The sequence below is a fragment of the Cyprinodon tularosa genome, unplaced genomic scaffold (genome assembly GCF_016077235.1).
Source record: "Cyprinodon tularosa strain WSP-4 unplaced genomic scaffold, ASM1607723v1 ctg687, whole genome shotgun sequence".
NCBI classification, from domain to species: Eukaryota; Metazoa; Chordata; class Actinopteri; order Cyprinodontiformes; family Cyprinodontidae; genus Cyprinodon; species Cyprinodon tularosa.
Genome location: NW_024039437.1, coordinates 340,551 through 362,825, shown reverse-complemented (window position 1 = coordinate 362,825; position 22,275 = coordinate 340,551). Strand labels below are relative to the sequence as shown.

Here is a 22,275-nt window from a genome sequence, read left to right as displayed (position 1 = left end):
CAACAAGAAAAAAATGCATTATTTCATTTGTACCCCATAGGAATGCATTGTTATAGGCAGAGCAGGTGGTGTCCACACATTAACTTAAATGAGACGTCTCCAGACCTGTCAAAATAAGTAATGATGATCTCTGCCTTACCTGTGGTAGATATTGGTCAGAGCTTAACCAGTTTGGAAAACATGCTTGGAAATAGATTTTAAGTGGAAACATAAGGCTTGTTTAATAACTTTTTTCTGCAATTACACAGATCATTTTCATTTGCAGATAACCAACTAATCTCATTCTTATGTCAAAGTTTGCTAGCCTGTCGAAATATAAACAGGCCTCCTTCTATGTATGCCGCAAGCTTGTCTTGCTAAAATGGAGAGGATCTGTTCAGATGGAAACTTTTTTGAAAAAAGTCAACTTTGGTAAAGCAGGTCTGACTGGTCTGCATATTCCACTCTGGATGCATGTTCTAAAGCAATGCAGCAGAAAATGTTGACTTAGGCCTCTAAAAACATCAGGCGGAACAAAGAGAGAGTGTCTGGTCAACAGCCACGGGCAGAGAGCAGCAAGCACCTCACTAATCCTCATGTTAAAGTAAACTTCACATACTCCCAAAGCACTCTTGTGTAACCGCTTCGATGAGGCCAGTACTTCTGCAACTGCCCCAGCATTGGCTGTTTGCATCAGTTTGCATTTAGTAAGTTGTTTCCAAAAATGCCACACAGAGGTACTTTATTTTAATGCTTTAGGACAAGTGAGGTGGAAAAAATAACGAGCAGGTAGCAGAGAAACTATGAGAGCGGAATGAAGATGAAGAACAGGGCAGACAGTTTTCTCGCCATTTCTCTCCTGACAGCTTGGACTCTTCTCTAACTCCTTTTGACATTGTGGCCCATGCATGTCGTTCATCACAGCCTCTGGGTGACAGGCTGTAAGTTAGTGTGTGAGAAAGCTTGGACATCTCAGTGTCTTCATGTGCACTTTTTGCTATCATCCACCCTCACTGGCTCTTTATCTTTAGCCAGACCCTGAATCATCCACATCCTCAGAGGAATAATTGGCCTGTTTATAGCCTCACTCTTAAAGCAGAAACAAACTTTCCACAGTCACTATCTCCATCTGTGTTGATTGTAATAATCAGGCGCATTTCTAATGACCTAAGTGGAATGTGTTTAAAAGAGAGAGGTCCAACAAACTGGTAGGTTTCAAACGTAAAACAACTCTTCCACCCTTAGTATGTCAGATCGAAGAGCAAGCTCTCACCTTTATCAACCTGACAGAAATCTATCCTGTTGGGTTTCTAAATATCAGATGCTCACTGGAACAAAGAGCTGCTTGATAGAAACAGGAAATGACAGTGACAAAAAGAGCCTTTTGATGAGAGGCACAGATCTGACTAATGAATAGCAGTTACATACTGCGCTGTTGCTATTCAAATGTTATGAAAACTAGGACGTTCTTGTTTTGCTAAATATATATGTTGAATTTTTTTCTTTCAATTCATGCTTTCATTATGTTGCAGTATTTTAAGCACATTGAGAAGGGGAAAACTGCTTTGAATTGAAATTATTTGTTTTAAGGATTTCAAGTTTTTCTCCTGGACTGTTTTCCTCTCTGAATAGTTTAATTTCACAGAACAAGGAAACACAGAACCAGAAGTAATGTGGCCTCTGCGCTCTTAAGTACAGACTGGGAAATATTACAGCTGTGATGGTCTACCTCTTGATCAAATATGAAAATCATGTAATCAGTTCTTACTATTACTTTTGGAAAAGAAATTGCTTTTTAGAATTAAGCAAGCAAGGGTTTAGTTGTGGTTTGGAGGACCCAAGTGCAGAGGCAGAGGCTGAGGAGATTTCTAGGAGTTTCAATGGGGCAAAAACAGTAAACAAAGGCAGGAATCCAAAAATCCAACTAATAATGAAAAGCAAACCAGAACTAAGGAGACATCTGGGGAAACCAAACACCAGGAGCCAGGGAGAGACGAGGTAGGTGGACAACAGCATGGGGGGACAGCAAAGACAAGGAACCAACAAAGAGTGAGAGCAGAGGGAGAGCATATATAGCTGACAGAGACAAAGGGAGGGCTAACGAGCTGACAAGGAGCAGGTGTGAGAGGAGACAACAAGGGAACCAAGGGGAAAGGAACACACACACACACAAGAGGGCAACAGAGGACAACAGAAAAACATGAGAACTAACAAATCTAGAAATTACAACAAAACTGGAATTAAACCAATAAAACTAGAAAACAAGGAGCAAAGTAAAGAACAACAGAACCAAGACCATGACACAAGTGAGATTACAATAGTATCTAGACATTATAACAGTATCTAGAAAATTCAAACAAATAATAACAGAAGCTTAGGAAGAACTAGTTTTTAAAAAGAATGAAAAAATGAAAGCCCAGACTATTACCTTTGTTTCAGTGAATCTATGAATTACTTTATTTCAAACAAACCAGTAAAGAAATAAATGAAAACAAAAAGATATATATATATATATATATATATATATATATATATATATATATATATATATATATATATATAATGCCAATATTATAATTACTGACATATATAATTGTTATTTTATTAGTTTTAATAGTGATTATGTCCAAAAGAAAAAGGTATGAGGTAATGAAATGTGAAAAAACATGTGCATGTTAACATATACACATTTACACGTGACAACACACATCTTCATTCATACCATTATAACTGAAAGCCCACATGACCACAACCATTGATAAAATATGTATATGCCCATCTACAGGGACGAAGAGTATCCACTGATGCTCACCCCCCTTCTTCCATCTCAGATCTCTTCTAAGAAAAACAGTTTAAACCTTTTCCTAAATATTGGACATTGCTTCAATTAAAAACTGAGTTTGTTTCACATTTTAAACCATTTATTGCTATCAACATTATTTTCATGTGGGTCAAGGTGCTTAAGATTTAGAAAATTAGATTATCATAATAATTATGATAAGTATCCATCCATCCATCCATCCATCCATCCATCCATCCATCCATCCATCCATCCATCCATCCACGTAGGGCTGTAGCTGACAATTAATTTCCAATTAATCGATTTATAATCAGATAGCCAAGTTTCCCTAAAGAACACTTTTTACAAAATTAAGCGAGTTGAAACTAAAACTTTTCCACTTCAGGAGTTCTGGATAGAGCATATTGACAGACAAAAACATTTTTTTTAGCTTCAATACAAAATGTATATATTTTGTTTACAATTTTGATACAATTACTGCTCAGGGTGGGTTGTTCTGTCAGCTAAAGGCATGTTTTAAAGTCTCTATATTCCACTTACTAGTGTAAAGTTATTTCAATAATCAATTAATCACGTTTAATCCTACCTATCTCCAGCTGTCAATGGGTGAGAGGCAGGGTCCACCCTGGATAGGTCACCAGTCTATCGCAGGACAACACAGAGACTAACAGGACAAACAATCATTCACGCACACACTCACACCTAAGGAGAATTTAGAGAAGCCCATTAACCTAACAGTCATTTTTTGGTGCTGTGGGAGGAAGCTGGTTCCATTCACATGTTTGTAAATTTCCCTGTATGGAAAGAGAGGTTACAGATGTGAGTTAGAGGTTTAACAATTCCATGAATAACTCTTTTGACTGTTATATCAATCTCATCACAGTCAGTGGCCCTTCATTTTTAAAACAGCAATGCTTTCTCATTCTTCGAAGGCTGTGAAAAATACTGGTCCTGGATTTGTTTTTTATAAGTAACTCTTTCTAGTTCTCTGTCGTCCTAGGATCAGGAATAAGGAATTTGGCTAGTTTTTGCTGATGTTTGCAAAACACTTCACATCAATATTTATATATTTGAGGATAATGAGTTTCTTTGTCTCCTTTCCTAATAACATTATTTAAAATATTCCACATGTTTTGAATACTTTGGGTCCTGTGCTTTAAGAAATCTTTATTTACGTTTTCTTTTTTTACAAGATTTTCTGCAGTCCTTTTTTTGATCCATCAAGTTCCAGAACATTTACCTTTTTTATATATGTTTTTATTGGATAGTGCTTATCATATGTATTTTTGAACATCTTTAGGAATATTAAATAAGCTTTATCTATGCTTTTCTCCCAGAGTACTGGGTCCCAGTTTTGACTAAACAGATCATTTTGAAATGCAGTCATTGGCCCTCTTTCCTCCTTAACTTTCCTATAATAGTTGTCATAAATCACAAACGCTGGTCAATGGTGACTGGGTGAATAATCCACTTCCTGCATTATCAAAAAGGTTTGTAGATATATTATGTATAGCTGTAGTCACTGTGAGTTGTGATCCAACTGTGTCTGGGAATTTATTTAAAAGGCTCAAATCAAAATTAAACTCTTAAGCAGGGTTACAGTTTTCTGAGCTTAGCAGATCAATATTAAAGTTGCTAAAGATGAAATATATCTTCTGTATTACATTTATGAATGTTACTTGAAATCACACCCTAAACATATCCATATTGGAAGATGCAGCTAGCCAGAACATTTTCCTTTTTTCCCATACAGTCTTTAATTGTTATACATTTAATTATGCCTTCCATTTCCTTTGTAATTTTATCAATTACTTAAGATCTCAGTTTTTGTGTCCACATGCACTGTCACTGCTACACCATTATTTTCCCCTCTATTCATATAATTAAATTCATATACCTCAGGCTAAAACTCATCTGCTTTTCATGACTGATCCATGTCTCTGATACTGTAATGATGCTAAACAGTTGCATAAACTGGTCTATATAGTCTTTGATGCTGTTAAAGTTAGCATACAGGCTTCCACTATCAAATTTATAATAAATGATATATTGTCTGTTTTAACTGCCATGTTGTATAGCTTTTCAGTATAGTAAACACAACAATGTGAAAAGTATCACTGTTAAAACAGTGTCCTGGGACAGTTTCCTCTTTCAGGTCCTGCCGTCCGTAGAGATTTGAATCTATAGCCTTAAGCCGGGGATACACTGTGGAATTCTTTTCAATCATTGCACGCAGCTACAGCTCACAATGTACTGTATGTGCAGCGCGACGCTCTGATACGATCTACCTGCTCGCACTGTACGTCTAAAAACCAGGTCAGACTCAGCTCCGCAGTGAGATGGAGCTACTTGGACTCGTCTTTCCACAAGCCAAATGAGTAGAAGAAGAATAGAGAGAAATGTGCTCTCTAGCAATGTGTGCAATTTTATGTGCTGAAAGCCTTAAGAAGAAAGGGGGCAACATATTTGGACAAAGAGATGGCTGAGCAAATGTGGCTACTATGGTCTGTAAATTTTACAGACAGAACTCCATTTCACTCACACCCCGCCATGCTTCTGTGTTTTCATCTGAGAAGAAGAAGAATAAGAAGAATCCTTGTTTGCGCATGATACTGAGTGATTTACCCACCATGAAACATGTTTAATTTTCTCCCGACCTCACAATTCCTGATCGGGATATGGTCGTGACAGGCTGATCGCCCCTCGTGGCGACCTCGAGGCTACACGATGCGTGATCAGGCTGAAAGTCGTCCCAATCGGTAAATTCACGCACGACTGGAAAGTCGCCCAGATAACAGCAAAAAATCGTACAGTGTAAGCCTGGCTTTAGCTAGTGATAATATGCTTCGGTCACAAAGCCAGTATGTTTTGGTTTTGTCATCCTGCTTGTGAGTTAATGTCACCTTCTGTCTCTGCATGGCACTCTTGTGAATATGTCCAGTTCCTCTGTATTCCTGATGACCATAACCTTTGCCTCGTCAGCTTAATAGAAATGTTGCACTTTGCCGTCCATTTTGCCTTGATTTTCTCTTATTTTTTCAGGGGCTTGGCCTTATTGGCAGTGTTGGCATTCCTCCCAGTCATGTATTGATTGATTTACACATCTGTCCCCCTTAGCCTCCTTCGTTGTATCAGCACAGCTGTTTACTTTTTTTTATTAATGAACCTCAAACAATATTTAACACCTTCAAACATGCTTGTGTATCTGACAAACAGAAAAAATTCAAATCCAACACTAATCTGTGCAACCTGAGTAAGAACTGTGATTCATCAGTGAATATCAGCTTTACACAGAATGGAGACACTCCCACAATTGCCTTCTTTTATGGAACCTTCTTCTACACAACTGTCACTGATATGGATCATCACTTTTTACCTAGAGTTCTATTGCATCAAAGCTTTTCATGTATTTACCCTGCAACCAATATGAATCCCATCAGAAATCTGGGATGAAGACCATTTTTTAGCTTTGTTCCCAAATAACACAGGCACCAGATTGAAATATATGGAAATGATGAAGTAAAGCTCTACTCACTTTAGTGATCCATCCATCCCATCCATTTCCCATTATGCTTATCCCTGCTGGGGTCTCAAGGGGTGCTGGTGCCTATCTCCAGCTGTAAATGGGCGAGAGGCGGGAACACCCTTGACAGGTCGCCAGTCCATCGCAGGGCAATACAGAGACAAACAGGACAAATAACCATTCACACACACACTCACTGGAGAGAACCCACACATGCACAGGGAGAATATGAAAACTTCCTGCAGAAGACCCCTGGCCAGGAATCAAACCTTGAACCTTCTTGCTGCAAGGCAGCAGTGCTACCTACTGTGGAGACACTTTTCCCAAATACTGTTCTGACTTTACCTTTTCATAAACTTGTTAATCCACAAACACTGGCAAAGTATACATATTGGAGGAGCTTAAGTCATGGTAATACTCACTAATATAAAAAACACATCTTTAGAATCCCCCAGGTCTGAAAACCATGGAACTAAAGTTTCTGACTACACAACTGTCAAAATAGCCTATATACAATTTAAGGGTCATAAAAACATAAATAAAATATCTTAATCATTTTCTTATAGATGTCCTAAATTGAGACTTTTCAAAGTCACTGTAGCAGCAAGCTTCGATTTAGTGGCTCATACAATAGTGTGATTTTAGCCCCATCACCGTAAGAATGATACACATAGCAACATATTCACTAAATCTTATTTTAAAACACACTCTTTAAATGCGCCTGCTTGTGTATAGATGGAGCAAACTGATATCTGTGCACCCCTTTTTTGGAGAGAGTGGTTGGGTGGGGACAGTTGAAAGACTGTAGACAAAGGAATTAGCATTGTTTGTTGTTAAATGTCATGGGGGGCTAATTGTATTACATGAAATGTAATTTAGCTTCAGACCAACAGATGAAATGTCACTTTTCTAGATTCATGTGAAATGCCATGGATTTGGTTTCTCCCTGATGTGGGGCACCCTTCAACCTCTGTTCTGGATTTGCAATTCAATACCAAATAACCCAATGAGGTGATGATGGGGTGAATTTAAAATAGTCCAATATCTGTCTGGTTTAAGTGTAATGTAGTGACAGCAAAGCAAATGTTCCTCCATGAATTTGGGCTCACTGTGTCTGAGCCTAATCAACAATGACGTCCCTTGGCTTCCTCCTCTTCAAGCCTTTATAGGAACGTGTGAAGGAGGATAAGGTGGTTGGTGATGGGCCCAGAGCAGGGGAGCAGGAGAAAAATGAAGCCTCTTTCCTTGCCTTTAATCATAAAATAGGTTATCTAGTGTGTAAATTAAAGCTGGGTGGCCCTCTTAAAATTTACACCTACCGTTGTGCCAGCATCATTGTGAAAGGGAAGCTTTCATCTTTGCCTGTCTCATAAATGTGGATGCAGTTAGGGTAAATTGGGAACTTTTCTTTGGACTTGTTAAAGAAAGAACGCAAAATAGCTCTTATCAGAGGACAGATGTTTGATGTAAGCCAGAGCTGTTGGTGATTTCTCCAGAAAGACAGCGTGTTAAACCACAGCCAGCTAGGAAAGCCACTGCCCTGCCGCAGAATGCAGCTGCACCTCTTTTTGTATACTCTGTGTTGGGAGTTTGTCTAGATTCAAAGGAGCTTTGTTTTCTGTGAAGTGAACAGCTGTTTATCTGACATTTTTTCCATTGTTCATTGCAAAAAATGGATCATTCAGAATAGTTTTGTTTTGAGGTCATATTTCCTGAAGTTACAATAACTGCTTCCAGTCCCAATAATATAAGAGAGTTAATTTATAGATACAAGTTAGTATTGTTTCATAAGAAAAAGCAATATATATCTGGACTTGAAAATGGAAAATTTAAGCAATGTTTGGAAACTAGATTTTTTTATTTTTTTTGCATTGGTCATCTGAGTTTTAAAGGCCAGTGAGTCCAGATGGATTTCAGCTGTTTTATGCAAACACACTAAAGATCAAAGAGATTACACAAGCCACACAGTACAAACATGTACTGTATACAAAGATTTACCATATGTTTTGTTTAACCTCTTACACCCTGAGGGGGTATAAATAAATTTCTGCCTGACAAAAACACACAAAAGTAAATCACTTATAGCCTCACAGCTATTAGATTTAAGAAGAAACTTTTGGTACGTCTGTAAAGGTAAGATGTCATAGAATGGTTTTCTGGTGTCAGCACCATTGTAGCTTTGACTCTGCCTGAAATATTAGGGACAAAATACAAAATATTTTGCATTTTTTGAACCTCGCCAAAATTTTCTTTGAAATAAACATTGCAAAACACTACCAAAATATTATTTATAGCACAAAAAAGTAGTACAGACTTTTAAATCTAAATATTGTGTAAAAATATACGAAATTTGGACTCAATCAGATGAATCATATTTATTTTAGAATGGTATTAGTGAGAAATTTCTTAGGCGGAGGGCCCATTTTGGCACATTTATCCATAAATGTCACCAAACTGTGCCAAATGTGTTTTTTACATCAATACTGGGGGTTTGTTAAAATTACGAGGTCACGTAGCAGCTGGACCCACCGGTGGGTCCGTAGGGTTTTAGGGGTTAAGGTTTCAAGAAAATGCGTTAAGTTTTAAACTGATAGTCCTATAAAGATTAGAAAAGGACAAGAATATGAAATACTTTCTAGAACTTACGATGTTCCTTCTTAAACACAAAGGACATTTTCGGGGACAGTCATTTTCCTGAATTTACAAGGTAATTTCACATATGAGGGCTTGTCAGTGGTTTACATGTGTCCATGTATGTAGAACCTCAAACCTGTAGGTTATTTAATATTGCATAAAGGGTACTTTACAGATTTTAAGACTACCTACATAGAACTAACAGGGTGCATTCCTAAACCCCACAAATTACACAAAATATAACAAAGATACTTTTTTTACTCTCAGAGTACTTTTCAGTACATTGAACAAACTTTCACTGTACTTTGGGTATTCTCTTTGACCATTTAGGGTACTGACCTTGAGTATACCATTGTATAACTTACAGCCGGCATGCCCAAAGTGGGTCCTCAGGGCCACTGTCCTGCAGGTTTCAGAGGCTTTCCTGCTTCAGCACAGCTAATTTTCATTTATCGCTGATTAAGAAGCTTTGCTGAACTGCAATCATTAGAATCAGCTGTGCAAAAGCAGGGAAACCTCTAAAACCTGCAGGAGGGCAGCCCTTTAGGAGCAACTTTGGGTATGCCTGAATTACTTCCCCATAACCCAGAAGATTTCTTTTAAAGCTGTTTTTTTAATCATTTTTGCTCTAAGGATAATTTGACTTGTGTTCAGGAACATTTTGTTTTCTGGAACAGAGATCCTGACTGTCCCCGAGACTTCATGATTATTTCTGGGCATGTGATTTTGGGACCTTACTTTAAATAGAGTACTTATTCTATTTTGGAAAGTAACCCATAGCCTCCAAAAGCTACCAGCCCCTAATATAACCCAGTCCTCACAAGTAACCTTTAAGTTATGTAAAAAAAAAAAAAAAAAAAAAAAAATAGATCCTATAATTTCTTAAAGTAAGAAAAAATTCTACAAAAGTTGCCTGAAAATTTCAGAGAAATACACACAAACTCTAGAACATTAGCAAATATATCCAAAGGTATACCCGTAATGTTCCAGAAAGTAACTTATGGGTCAGAAATATTGAATTTATTGGAAAGAGAAGCATCTTTTAAGTATTGCTTTATTATAAGATGAATGCTATTGTTAATCAGAGTTCAAGTTACCACCTGGTTCCAACAAGCACCTACAGAATGTATTCCACAAGCTCTGGAAAATTACTTTATAGATTTATGAACTCGGCTGTATCATGTACTATTGCCTTTTATTACACCAATATGTTGTTTTTTTCCCATTGTCTGTTAATTTTGCTGTGAAACTTTGGATTAACTTCACTTTTTTTTCTCTTCCTTCAGGACAGGAGAGCTTTAACTCCCGGTCCTTGGCCATGCAAGCCCAGAAGAAAATCCTAAGCAAGATGGCGACCATGGCTGTGGCTAACATGCTTACAGATGACACCAGTAGTGAGATCCTTGATGAGCTTTACAAAGCAAGTCGTGAATTCACCAAGAGCAAAAAAGAAGCACACAAGATCATCAAGGACGTGATCAAGATTGCCCTAAAGATTGGCATCTTGTACCGCAACCACCAGTTCAATCCTGACGAGTTGGACACAGTGGAGCGTTTCAAGAAGAAGATGAACCAGGCAGCCATGACGGCGGTGTCATTTTACGAGGTGGATTATACATTTGACAGGAATATTCTGGCGGAGCTCCTGCTGGAGTGCAGGGACCTGCTTCACGCCCTGGTCGAGGGGCACCTGACCGCACGCTCACATGCGCGCATTGATCACGTTTTCAACCATTTCGCCAATGGGGATTTCCTGGTTGAGCTGTATGGGGACGGAGAGGAGTACAGACTCTCTCTGAGGAAGATCTGTAATGGCATCAACAAACTGCTAGATGAAGGAACACTTTAACCTTTAACAACTCTCTCTCACCTCTACAACTCATTCTCTCCTTGCTCCTTTTCTTGCTGGTGTCTCCTGCCTTATTTCATTTCCTTTTTACCTGCCCACCCCTGACAGCAAACATCCTCCCTGTTCCTTATCTCGCTCGTCTTCCTGTTTCTTCTCCATCTATTTTCATGGAGGTTTATGTAACATCCTGTTGCAATGGTTCAGTCTTTTAGACTGCATCTTCACTCAGTGGATCTTTGCAACATACCGGGGTACTATGTTTCACAATGTTTGCATCATACATCCCTTTCTGTGCTAAAGTGTACTGTACCACAGCCAAAAATCTGTAGTAGGATGTTTATGAAGGATAATCAGTCATAGAAAGCAGTCTCTGTGTGTTTTGAATGTTTTCAAACGTATGCAATTTGCTTGAATAATGTTGTGAACACTCTGTCATGGTATGCTTGTTATTAGTCTGTGTCTTCTCAAAAAGGGTGATAGCACTTGTCTTTTATTAAAGATTTCTTTAAATCAGTTTTGTGCAGTTGTGCATACATCCATTCTTTTCCATCGTCTTTACCTCATTATCCTTGCAGAGTTACCTGAAAGGTTAGTTCCTATCTCAAGCCATCATTGGGTAAGAAATGGGATACATCCTGGACAGGTAGGCAATCATAAAATCAAACTTTATTTGTAGAGTTCTGTCAAATTAAAGTGCTATGCAGGTACTGCAAGGGGAACACACACTTGTACTGTACCCAAGGACAATTTAGGTCAGAAATCAATTAACCTAACAGTTATATTTTTGAGCTCTGGGAGGAAACTACAGCACCCCATACAATACATGACAGAAAATTGTTGGTTTTTTTGGACCAGCAGCTAGAACCAGGAAATATATATTTTTTTAATCTTTCTTGTATAATTCACCTATTAGCATGAATAATTCAACAGAAAAAAAAAAGTTCTTATGACATTGTTGCATATAAGTGCAGACTCTGACATTGAATATTTTAAGTTTAATTTGCCTTCCACCACCTTCATTTCAAAATACTTTAAATGTTAAAAGTTGCCAACTCAACCATGCAACAATTATCCACGCTGAGGTATATCCTCAGACTGTGAGGATATACCTTGTCCGCTACAGAGTTTATCTGGTACAGAAAACATTTCTTTTTACTTCTTTGTTTCTCAAAGAGGTCATTTCAACATGTGCATGGACTGACTGTGGCTGGAAATTAAAGGTAGGAAGCTTTATAGTTCAGTTCTCCTCACTGATAAGGTCATTAAATTAAAACGTTTTAAGCACTTGCAGCATCTTTGCATGCTTTTTTGCTTAAGTATGAAAATAAAAACAAGGGATACCAGGGATAAACAACTTGATTTTTCTTTCAGGTTTAAACAGAAAAAAAAAACTCTTTTCTATTCTGCATTAAAAGCTTTTTTAGTGAGGTATTGTCACAGGAAAAATTTGATTGTTCTGTCCATGGAGCAGTCAATAATGGAAGAATTTCCCAAATCGTGCCTTGTTTGAAAAACATGTTATCCAGGTTGCACATGCAAAGTAGCTAAAGCTCTGGCTTTGCATGTATTTAAAATGATGTAAATGCAATCAATGGGAACACGGAGCGCTGAATGAAACAGCAAAAAAGAGCAGCTGAACCGCAGACTCACATTATTTTAGGTTATTTTAGGACTTGCTTTGACTACATACTAAATAGCAAATACGTAGCTAATAATAAGTTGCTACAGGGTGAAAAGCAATCAGAATAAACTGCTCATTTCCAGCTTAAAGTTTCATATTCATTGTAAGCTGTTGGAATTGGCTGTTTATGAGAGAGTGACTGAATACACAGGAGGAACCAGCTCTGACAAGGTGTTGACTGCTTATTTATCTAACTTTCAAGCACATAAATCACCATGTTGACAGGTTTTTAAAAAAAAAAATCTAAAAACATGTGGTCATTGTAATTAAATAGAAAAGTTGTAGATATATTAGGTCTGATGAGGGGATAATAAATGGTCCATGAAGCCACTTATTTCCTGCTCATTTCATCCACATGCAGACTGGCGTAAAGATTTAGAGGCACATTTTGAAATGAAGTGGGGGGCAGATATTTCTGGTTCATTAGATGCCCTCTGCTCTGTTCTGCTCCCGGCTCCAGGAAAATGTATTACTGGTGGCTTGGTGTGACTCCAGCTGGATAACCATGGCAGTCAGCAGAAAAGACTTATGGCTTCATTTCTCTGTCCACATCCAGCATTGCAGAACAGAGAGACCACCCACCCTGGGAGCCCCTGTTTGAGCTCACACAGACATACATGCTCATTGATTTTATTTATGCTATTATAGAGTGACATTGATGTCTTTAACCCTAAGCTTAATTTACTTCCTCTAACCTTTGTTCTTTTGGCTCATCATGAGCCTAACAAGCAGGAGAAATGCAGTGTGACAAACTGATTTATAATCCCCCATGGGAAAAAGGAGGAGCACACAAGTATATGTTATTTATTGTAGTAGTTTTTTTCTCTCGATTAATATTACTTTATGGGGCTTTGTGATCTCCATAAAGCTCACGAACATGGAGGTTGGAATAACTGAGCAATCCAAATAGATAATAAGCGGTTTGTATGGATGTGAGCAGAGTAATGAACTGCAGATCCAGGAGGCGTCCTGTCGCTGGCAGAATGTTTGGGATAGACGCTGGCCTCCCTCTACAGCATGAGGTTAATACTGATACAAGAAGGACGGATGTGAAGACAACCCCAAGTGTCTTTATTAAAGTTAATGTAACTCATTCAAAAGTTTATTTATGTCCGTCATGTTATTCCAGTTTACTATTGGACCAAGCTGCAAACGCAAGCTCACGATCAGAAGGATAGAAATTTTAATGCAAAGGATAGCATTAAGTTAGAGCAAGAGCAACAGAGGAACACAAGATTGGGCATGAGCAGTGTAATGGAAGAAACCAGCAATGAGCAATCAGAACCAGAGGAGCTTATTTACTGAGATAAGGGTGTAGAATGACATTGGCTTCAGGCAACCTGTGCCCCAACAGTATGAAATCAGCGAGGGGTTTAATGATTGTCAGCAGGGTGTTTGTTTGTGTGTGTGTGTGTGATTTTGTCTGAAGAGGGGTCTGTCTCCATATGAAGGTGATATAGGGTGAGAGTTTCTGTCTGTAGGTGGATGATTGCTTTCACAACTTTAAGAAAGAAACTACTTTTGACCATTTTGAATTCAGTGATACAATATATTTTGCATGGAAAGGGGACAAAGAGTGTATTGCTTGGGATCAGTGGGAATGCATCTTGTCACTACCGGATCCGTCCCCGAAGCACGATCCCGTCCTCCGCATGCGCGAAACAGATATACATCTGGGTGCTCATAAATAATGCACTTATGGTAGTAAAATTACTTATTTCTATCCCTAACTCTCTAAAGAACGCAAATACACATCTTTAAAAAATGTTTTATGACTTTTGTGAGACAAATTTGATGCTTTTTACATTTTCTTCGTTAAACTGCTTCTCTGACGTCATCATTGGACATGCTCAGAGTAGTCTGGCCAAATATAATTAAACCAGGTTTATCTGCATTTTAGTTGTTTCTGTGTTTAGATTACACGCTATATACTATAATTTTAACACGGACGGAAAACATAAAATTCAAAAAGACTAGATTTATGCTTAAATCCAAAGCCAAAAAAGCTCTCTCCCGGAAGTAGCGTATGATCCCATGTCAGATCGGGCAGAGACGAGTGGTAAAATAGAAAGGATTGTAAGGCATTTATTTTCTCACAAAATACAATATTGACCTTAAACACATTATATTTAGTATGCTTACAATTTTGGGGGATGGAAAAACGTCATTTAGATCTTTTTAACAAAATAAAACCTGGATGTATAACTGGATGCGCATGTGCAAATGAGCTGATGGCGCATGTGCAGAACGGATCTGCAGTGACGCATCTGGTCTTGTGCAGAGTTAACCAAGTCTAGCTTTATTAGATTAAGTTTTACAATCCCCTGTACTGTCTTCAGCAGTCGCCCTTCCAGATAACATACAAAACTCCCCCGCTTAGACACAGGGAGATTTTCGGTGCTGCCTTGTTTGTGAGCTGGTGAGAAGAGAGTGTGGTCTCAGTGAGAGAAGAGTTTGGAAAAGATTAAAACAAATCTCCATTTACTCATATAGAACATTCAAGTTCTTTTGTACAGTACTGTGACTGACTAACCTGGCATAAACCAGAGTGACACCATGTAGAATTCAAACTGAACTACACGTATAGATCTGGAAAGGCTCCTGTAGAAAGTTTGCCAAATGACATTCAGTACAATTCTATGAGTTGACTGGGTGCCTGCCTCCCATGTCGACTCTTTAGCCAATCACAGAAGGAGTAGCAGCTTGATTAGTTTCACAACTAGCTGAGTTAACTGATAACTAATGAACTGATCAGAATTATTTATTCATAAGGTCAGTACATCTCTGCAGTACAAGTGCAATAAACAAGGCCAAATACTGTGAAGTCTGTCTAATTTTTACTCATATATATGGTCAGTATGTTTCTGCAGTGAAAGTGCATTTATCTAAGTCAACTACTTTGTAGTCTTTCTTTAGCGTTCTACTGTGTAGATATTTTTATATCTAAGGGAAACATATTCCAAGACATTACAACTTTCTTATATTCTTTTGTTTTATATACACACTTTTTTTTAGTGTCTGCGGTATTTTCATCTTTAATGGCATCTTGCTTTAACTCTGCCCTTTGTATTCTATATAAGCTACTGGAACCAGAATTTCCCTGAAGAAGTAATCCCAAGGGATTAATAAAGTTGAGTCTAAGTCTAAATAAAACTCTTACTAAATCCGCTTGGGGAGAACGTGCAAACAGCTTCCAATTCACAAAGGCAAAAATCATGTCCTTTTTCAAAACAGAGGGTATTTCAGCTAAAACTGCTACAGCCATCTTTGTTTTGCTTCAGCCTTCCACCTCTGGTTGACACTTTTTAGTCATAAACGTCACTGCAGTTCATTGGTCCTAAACTTTTGTGTATCGAGGCGAATGCATTTGCTGGATCCAGGCAAGATGCATTTTCAGGAATGAATTCACAATCCTGACAGCAATTCATCTTGCTTGAACAGTAAGTGACTGACAGCATTATATGAGCCACTGAGATCCTACAGAGCAAATATGAGAATATTTTTTTCCAGCTTTTGTCATTACGCTGTGATTTATAGTAAAACAAGTACTGAGCAACAAAATGAACTCTCTGCATTTAACCCATCCCTTTGGGGAGTAGTTGGCTGCCATCGCACGGTGCCGGGAGAGCAGGGTTGGGTTAAGGGTCTTGCTCAGAGAGCCAGAGTGGCAGTCTGTTGGAATGGGTTTTGAACTCACAACTCGGTGGCAGGTATTTTCCATGACCTATTAAGTCATCTTGATCAAGAGAAGGTTTAACAGCTACCTTAAAAGACTGTGATAGATATCCCTGCACTATGGATATAATAATATCTAAATTAGGAGGGAATCAAAGAAAACAATACCTTTACCAATTTGTTTGGCATTGTTTCTTTATCTCTTTTGTATTCTTGTGTAAAATACAAGTTGAAGGTTTAGATGAAGCAAAAAAATTTTGACAAATTAGAAATCTCAACTGGATCAAATCCTGTCCAAACACATTTAGGGTTGTACAGTTACCACCAGTGCTTCCCCAATACTAAGAACTAATTAATCATTACATGAACGATGCCAATTATTTTACATTTAATAGATTCAATCTTATTGAAAAAGAATCCCATAAAGTCATTACTGCTTACAGCTGGGGGAACCTATGGCTTAGCAGAGGTATGACTCAGTGTGAGTTTTGATAAAATATTGTATAGAAATCTAGGATTATTCTTCTTATTATTATAATTCTTATAACTGTTTTTACAGAATAAGTAGTTCCTCTAGCAGCGTAAAGCCCCATTTTCTCTCTACTTTTCTTGTGTTTTACTCTAAAGTATGCAGCTCTAAATAACACAAGGGAGTCAGCCTCCTGTGAATAATCACATTCCCCAGACATGAGAGAAAGAAAAACTGACCCCAGACATTTTTTTTTTCCTTTTTTTTTTTTGTCTTTTGTACAGTTAATGGCTTCGTCCTATTTCTAATCATCCTGAAGGACACATGGTCAATGAATGAAGCCATAAAAGCAACAAAAGCAGAAATCCTAAATGCTGTGCTTTCAATTCCACTGTAGATCAGCTTTATTTTTCTTGCACTTAAACTTCCTTTAAAACACCACTTATCAGTTTTCCTAGCCAAGGCCACAGGTCCCCTGTGCTGAGGTCCTGTACTTTTCTCACAGATTAGCATCCTGGTCAATATGGATGGATTGACATCTTTTCCCAATATTTTACTCTTACTGTGTGGATTATCACTGCAAGGAACCTGCTTTTCCAGGCAAAATAAAATAGAATTCTTTTGCTGTACATTTAAGAAACAATTGGCTTCTCATGGATCTCTGGAATGGTGGGTAATATGATAAAAATTGTTTGAAACTGTGATTTTACATATTCTGTTTTAAAACAAGGGAAGAAGTAGATGCAACGCAAAAAAGCAAACCCAGTAAATAATATTATGCAATAGTTCATGAAAACCAGGCCAGGGGATCAGTGCATAGTCTGACTTGGTAATTAATAAAATGATCGTATTGATGAATCAGTACACGATGCTGACAAATATCCAATTCTACATTTTTATAAAGTTCCATTATCTGGTTCTGATAAAAGCTAGTTCCAATTCTCTTTGTAAGCACCACAAGCTTGTTAATCTAAACTTTTCCAAGATACAGCAAATTTTGTCCAGAAATGAAATAGACAAGGCTGCATGTTTTGTACAAGCAGCAGTTTTTGATGATAACTGAAACGAAGTAACTCTAAGACAATTAAAAAATGAAGCAAATGTCTCAAACCCTTTTCTCTTTTTGAACTAAATTGAAAAAGACCATGTCAATGTGCTTTTAAAGGTTGCAAAAAAGGCCATAAATGTAAGACATCTATTGAACAGAAAAAAAAAAACAGATTATTTTGTATTGGACCTGCTAAAACGAGCAAATTGCAATATTAAATATTTTCAAGAAAGATTAGAATAACATTATAGATATGAGAACCTCAAAGATCTGACATAAAATGGGCGAAACCTGATACCCTAAATATAACTTTGCTTTATAACAAAGTTACTGCACAGCTTTGATAAGAAATTATTGTGGATAAATCAAAAGCAAATCTAAAGGAAGAATATATTAAATCAAAAGTATAGAGAGGGGAGTTGAAAACCATATCTAGAAAAAGCAGAGATACGGCAATGGTGAAAAGATTTAATTGTATCAGAAACAAACCGAGACGTAAAAAAACACATTTTGACAAGCATCACGTTAGCTGATAACAGAGATGTTAAGATTATTGACAACCTCCCTGGGAGGTCACATATGTGTCCCTCACTGCAGGACATGTGACCTTTCTAAATATTCTGGAGGAACACAGGAATGCTTGCCTATTTACTGCAGCTACCTACAGGTGGTGAAATATTTTAACGGTAGAGCTAGTTAACCCAAAAAGGTCATTATAGAGCCTAATTAGGCAGTGCGGTATCTGAAGTGGCATTTCGCACTTAATTTAACCTCATTAACAAGTACATCTCTTTGCTTCTTCTCCCATCTTTTAAAAAGGAGGAAAGCATGGACCTCTAGTGGTGAAGCTACTCATACTACCATGCTTAATAAACAAAGAATTACTCACTGCAATGCAAATAGTAAGAAAATGAAAAGCAGACAACTCCCTGATTTTCGGCTTTAATGGATTTCCTTTAAGGTCCTTTCAGTTTCCCCTTGAGGCTAACAAAAAGAGGAAATTTTCCCCGTCTATCTAGACCCGGTTTCCCAGAGAAACGTTGTGTTTGGATGTTCCCAAAACACAGGGTCATAAGGCAGTTATAAAGATACAGAATGAACAAACAAATACTGCCATTGATGTGCCCCAACACTTCACTGTATAAACACAAGCCTGGTTCACATGCGTGGTAGAATCTACCATGATTCTCACTCCTTATGGTTTGCTTCTTGCCATATTTTGTTATTATCTAATCTGCAAGTAATTAAACGGTTACAAACCTTTGCTTTCCATTAATGGTTAAACTCCTAGCTTTGTGAATATATATATATATATATATATATATATATATATATATATATATATATATATATATATATATATATATATATATATATATATATATATATATATAGATAGATAGATAGATAGATAGATAGATAGATAGATAGATAGATAGATAGATAGATAGATAGATAGATAGATAGATAGATAGATAGATAGATAGATAGATAGATAGATAGATAGATAGATAGATAGATAGACATATCTATCTATATATATCAGCAGTTTAATGTAGTGGTATTGGTAATGGTAACAGAAATAATAGGATTAAAACATGTGGCTACTGCAAACACTTTGTCTACTACTCTCAGGAGCTTACCAGCTGAGATACCAGTGCAAGGCCAAAGATTGAAACCAAATGTAGGATAAATCATCAAAACATGTGTTTCATTTGCCATATCTGTATTAACTTCCTCCTTTCAGAGAGTGTTTTTAAAGGCACCAGTAATATACAGATATTCCTGCAGCCAGTTAATAATGTGATCAGCATGATGTTAAACCTCTTACTTCTTTGCCAGGCCAAGGGGACAGTGTGAGAGTCATGCACATCATAGAGTCATGGACGTCAGAGTCATGCACGTTTGTTAGTCAGACATGGGTATAGTGCCCAAATTTTTATTCCAGTAAGAGAAGCAAACAAAATTTGTTTTGTTTGAGTGAAAGAGAAAGTAGTCATCCAAGAAATTCTTTATAGTTCAGCTTATTTACAATATGCCAACTTAAAACAAATTTAATGTCAAGATACTTTACAGAGACAATTCAATCAAAACATACAGGCAGAATGGCTACAAGTTTTTTATCTGAAGAAACCCAGCCGATTGCATCGAGTCATTGACTTTAAAAGGATTCTCTAATTAAGGACGAGTAGTTTCAGCAGATGTTCGCTTTAAACCAGCCAAGCTCTGTTCCCTAAATTCCTACAGAATGTTCATGCCTTTCTAAAAGAACATTGTAATGCAGCCCTGAGATCAAACAGGACAAGCACAGGTACATTATCTCAGGCCATGAAATTATCATTAGTGACTTTCACCAGAACTGTTTAAGAGCTATGATGAAAACATGACTGTAACTATTCATAAAGGTAATTAAAGTGTAAGTGCTTAGACAGTTTTCCTTAAGAATTTTAAATCAGAATAAAATATAAAAACCCATACAGTCATTACTGCTGAGAGCTGGGGGAAAGGACATCTAGACAGAGCCATGTCTCTGTGTGAGTTTAGCAACTGAATTTAAACGAAATCTAGAATTAGGAGGAAATCTCAGTTAAACCAAATTTAAAGGTTACTAAAACTGGTCAGATAGGGCAGGGTTATTGGGAAATAGATGTTACCTTTTAACGATTAATATATCAACACAAGGCCCAAAGTATGTAAGTAAGAATGTGTTGATCTGCACACATTCTGAACAAGGAAATTAGGTATTATTATTAACGTCTGCATTTAAGCTATCAACTTTAACGTCAGCATGAATGTTAAAATCATCTGTATTTATCACTAAATCAGTTAGGAGCTCTGAAAACTGATCTAAAAATTGAGGGACTGGTGGACGATAGAAAATAGAAAATGGTTTAAAATTGGCTTTGGACTACAAACGAAATATATCACAATGAAATTCATTGACTAGAATTTCTGTGCCTGTTAAATTTTTCTCATTTATGCTGACATAATCCTCTACAGCCAGGTTACTGTATGACAAAACTAATCAATGTGTTTATTACAGATCAAGTCATTGACTAACAAGGTATTTTAGAAAACAGGTTTATGTTCATTAAACCACATTGAAATGTTTTAATATTTTACTCAATTTGTATTCTGATTTATTTTAAGTAGATCATCATAATGTATTCCTCCAAGATCATCTTCAATTTATTTGTTAATGACCAGAGGGAAGGGCACTGTCTTAATTGGGGATTTCTCAAATTACTGAACTTACTTAAAGTAAAAACATCTCATAAAATGTCTCATCAAGTAATAAGTCACTGTTTGCTCTTCTAATGTATGGTTTTTTTGGATGCTACAAAACATATTACTTCAGTCATGTGCAAATCCTGCTATTTCAAAGTATAAAAACTTAAAAACACAACCAGCACAAATAGAAAATAAATTCTGGAAGAAGCAACCATTTTACAAATCTTGTTTTTTTTTTTCCCTTAACATAAGTGTAGAAATCTGTTTTATAGAGTGTATTGGATATATGTTTGGAAAGGATAAAGATTTTCCTGTAGCAATATGTAAATTTACCTGAACTTTGAATAGCTCATGTTACTTGTGGTGGGTGGAGTGACAAGAAACTTTACTCTGATAAAGGAATTGATTATTAAGAAGAATAATACTTAAGTAAAAGTAAAATACTGTAAAAAAAAAAAAAAAAAAAAACTACAATAACAGAACTCTTAAAAGTACATTTACTCAAGTAAATCGTAGCAGAGTAAATCTGACCAACTATTAGCTGCCTTTGATGTTAGTCCATGACAAACTCCATCCATCCATTTTCTGTCATGCTTATCCCAAGCAGGGTCGTGAGGGGGTGCTGGTGCCTATTTCCAGCCGCCTACGGGCGAGAGGGTAAACCCTGGACAGGTCACCAGTCCAATGTAGGGCAACAGGATAAATGTCTAAGCAACTACACTTACAAATAGGACAAACCATTCACACACACACACACGCTCACACCTAAGGAGAATTTAGATTAACCAATTAACCTAACTTGTCTTGTTTTTGGACTCTGGGAGGAAGCCGGAGTACCCGGAGAGAACCCAAGCATGCTCAGGGAGAACATGCAAACTCCATGCAGAAAGACCCCTGGCCGGGAATCGAACCATAAACCTTCTGGCTGCAAGGGCATCAGTGCTACCCACTGCGTTACCGAGCAGTATCCCTCCATGACAATCTCAACTCCTCGAAAACATTTTACCAAGAGAAAGGAAAACAAAACAAAAACATTAATTAATTAATAAAAATAGTCAGTTTGGTTCACATCTTAATTTGGACTTGGATTGAGCTAGTATTCAGTAGCTCTGGCATGAGACCTAGTGGTTTCATTGGATGAAATAAGATTTTTTAAGACAAAAGTGCATCCACCAAGTTTTTAATGCTTTACATAAAAGTGGAAGAAAGCTAACTCTACCTTACAGTAGTAGACAGCACTTCCTTATTGTATCCGTTCACAAGGTCGGAGCTGTGCAGAGTGATGTCTGAACCATCCTTTTGCACAGTCTCTCTTTATCATCAAGACACCTACACTGTAAAAAAACGATCTAAAAATCAGTCGACATTTCTTAAGTTAAGTGTATT

General features: G+C 37.2%; 1 protein-coding gene across 1 annotated transcript; it reads left to right on the top strand.

Moving 5' to 3' along the window:
• Positions 1–10,211: 10,211 nt before the first annotated feature.
• Positions 10,212–11,299, top strand: tnfaip8l3 (tumor necrosis factor, alpha-induced protein 8-like 3). The gene has a single exon (XM_038267854.1). The coding sequence runs from the start codon at positions 10,255–10,257 to the stop codon at positions 10,783–10,785; it is 531 nt and encodes a 176-aa protein (XP_038123782.1). The 5' UTR covers positions 10,212–10,254; the 3' UTR covers positions 10,786–11,299.
• Positions 11,300–22,275: the final 10,976 nt, after the last annotated feature.

Coding starts and splice junctions, on each gene's coding strand:
- tnfaip8l3 (XM_038267854.1), top strand. CDS start 10,255: ATGCAAGCCCAGAAGAAAATCCTAAGCAAGATGGCGACCATGGCTGTG.